Source organism: Prosopis cineraria, unplaced genomic scaffold (assembly GCF_029017545.1).
Source record: "Prosopis cineraria cultivar Desert tree isolate PC_DT_omini unplaced genomic scaffold, ASM2901754v1 PC14, whole genome shotgun sequence".
Taxonomy (NCBI): domain Eukaryota; kingdom Viridiplantae; phylum Streptophyta; class Magnoliopsida; order Fabales; family Fabaceae; genus Prosopis; species Prosopis cineraria.
Window position 1 is genome coordinate 28555768 of NW_026555345.1, and position 1554 is coordinate 28557321.

A 1554-nucleotide genomic window follows, 5' to 3' on the forward strand; every position below is an offset into this window, starting at 1 on the left:
TTTTCGAATGAATTCATTTTCATTTTCCGGGATGGGCATCCGAGTCAATTACAGTAGCATTATTTGTCGCTTCTTAATTTAGAAGAAGGACCATTATGCCAGAACATGGATTGTACGACTACGCACAACAAAATATACGAATCATGTCACATTGGAAAGCTCCTTATGAACGAAGCTGTTGCTGGCATATGACTTGTAATATTACAACACAAACCAAGAAAACTACTTACTAAGCGCCCAAACTAGTACATAATATATTGTTTGGGGCGTAACATTTAAACTACAAACACGCTCACACATACACAGATATATAATTAATGGTCGCATGGTGGGGAAGCCACGGGTTGGTCGGCAGTGAAGCGAAGAGAGTTGAGAGGTTGGAGTTCAGGAGTTTCAGCCGCGGCGGCGAACTTGACGGAGTTGACAGGTCCGGGCGCCACAATTCCAGAGCTTCTCAGTTCAGCCATTGCTCGGCGAGCGTTCGCCCCTTGCACTTCACACAGCTTGGGAAGAAACACTCCTGCTCAATTTATGCATAGAAGAACTTATTATTATTAATTGTATAGATAATTAATTAAAGAAAGAGAGTATGGTAAGTCGGTGAAATTACCTTCGCCGGCGGCGAGATTGAAGTAGAGGTCGACGACGTTGGGGCAGTTGTGGTAGCAGGGAGGGGAGCAGAGGTTGCGGGTGAAGCGAGAGTCGAGGAGAGCGTCGGAGGAGATGCCGAGGGTATTTCGATCGAGGCCACATGACTTGATGCACTCGTCGCTCTCCACGTGGTCCTTCACTTTCTCGGCTTCGATCTCCGATGTGCGACACGTGTACACCTGCTTGCCGCTCCTCTTGACCTGCTTCTCCAGCACGCACCGTTTCCCCGTGGACGACACCGCATAGGAACACCTATCTCGGTCCAGCTTCTCGCACTCTATCCCTCCTCCTGCATAATTAAGATGCATATGAAACCTTTTCTTGCGGAGGTTAAATTCTATTGTGATGGTTGCTACTTGTAATGAATGTGTAAGAAGTGCATGGTGTGAAAGAATACATTGCATATATATATGCATATAATAAATGCTGAATATAAATAAATGGAAGAGAGAGAGAGAGAGACAGAGAAGGCATGAATACCGAGAGAGGAATGGAAGGAGAGAGAGAGAATGAGGAAAGTGGTGAAGCTAATAAGGAGGGAGGCCATGGGTTAAAGAAAAGGGTGAGAATTTGGGGGAGCAGGTGTTGTGGTTTGTAGTTAATGAATGAACGAATGTTGTGAGTTGTGAGGCCCTAAGGGTGGACGATGGCTTGTATTTATACTGCTTTGATTTCTTTGTGCGAGTTGTCCAAAGAAAAAAAAAAAAAAAAAGATTTCTTTGTGTGGGCAATTTCGGCCTCTTAACAACTGAAGGGCGGGCAGACTTTTCAATGCAAACATGTTTTTCTTTTTCACTTAAAAAAAAGTTAAATTATATAAATTTTTTGAACTTTTAAATTATGTACAAATAACTCTCTTAACTTTTAAAATTTAATATAAACCTCCTTGAATTTTTATGTTTA

The 1554-nt window shown here is 42.7% G+C and overlaps 1 protein-coding gene across 1 annotated transcript; it reads right to left on the reverse strand.

Moving 5' to 3' along the window:
* LOC129293734 (uncharacterized) lies at positions 1 to 1272 on the reverse strand. Its single transcript, XM_054931825.1, has 3 exons — positions 1132 to 1272; positions 611 to 940; positions 1 to 520 (listed from the first exon to the last, which is right to left on the reverse strand). The coding sequence occupies exons 1-3, from the start codon at positions 1196 to 1198 to the stop codon at positions 315 to 317; spliced, it is 603 nt and encodes a 200-aa protein (XP_054787800.1). The 5' UTR covers positions 1199 to 1272; the 3' UTR covers positions 1 to 314.
* Between the last annotated feature and the right edge of the window lie 282 nt (positions 1273 to 1554).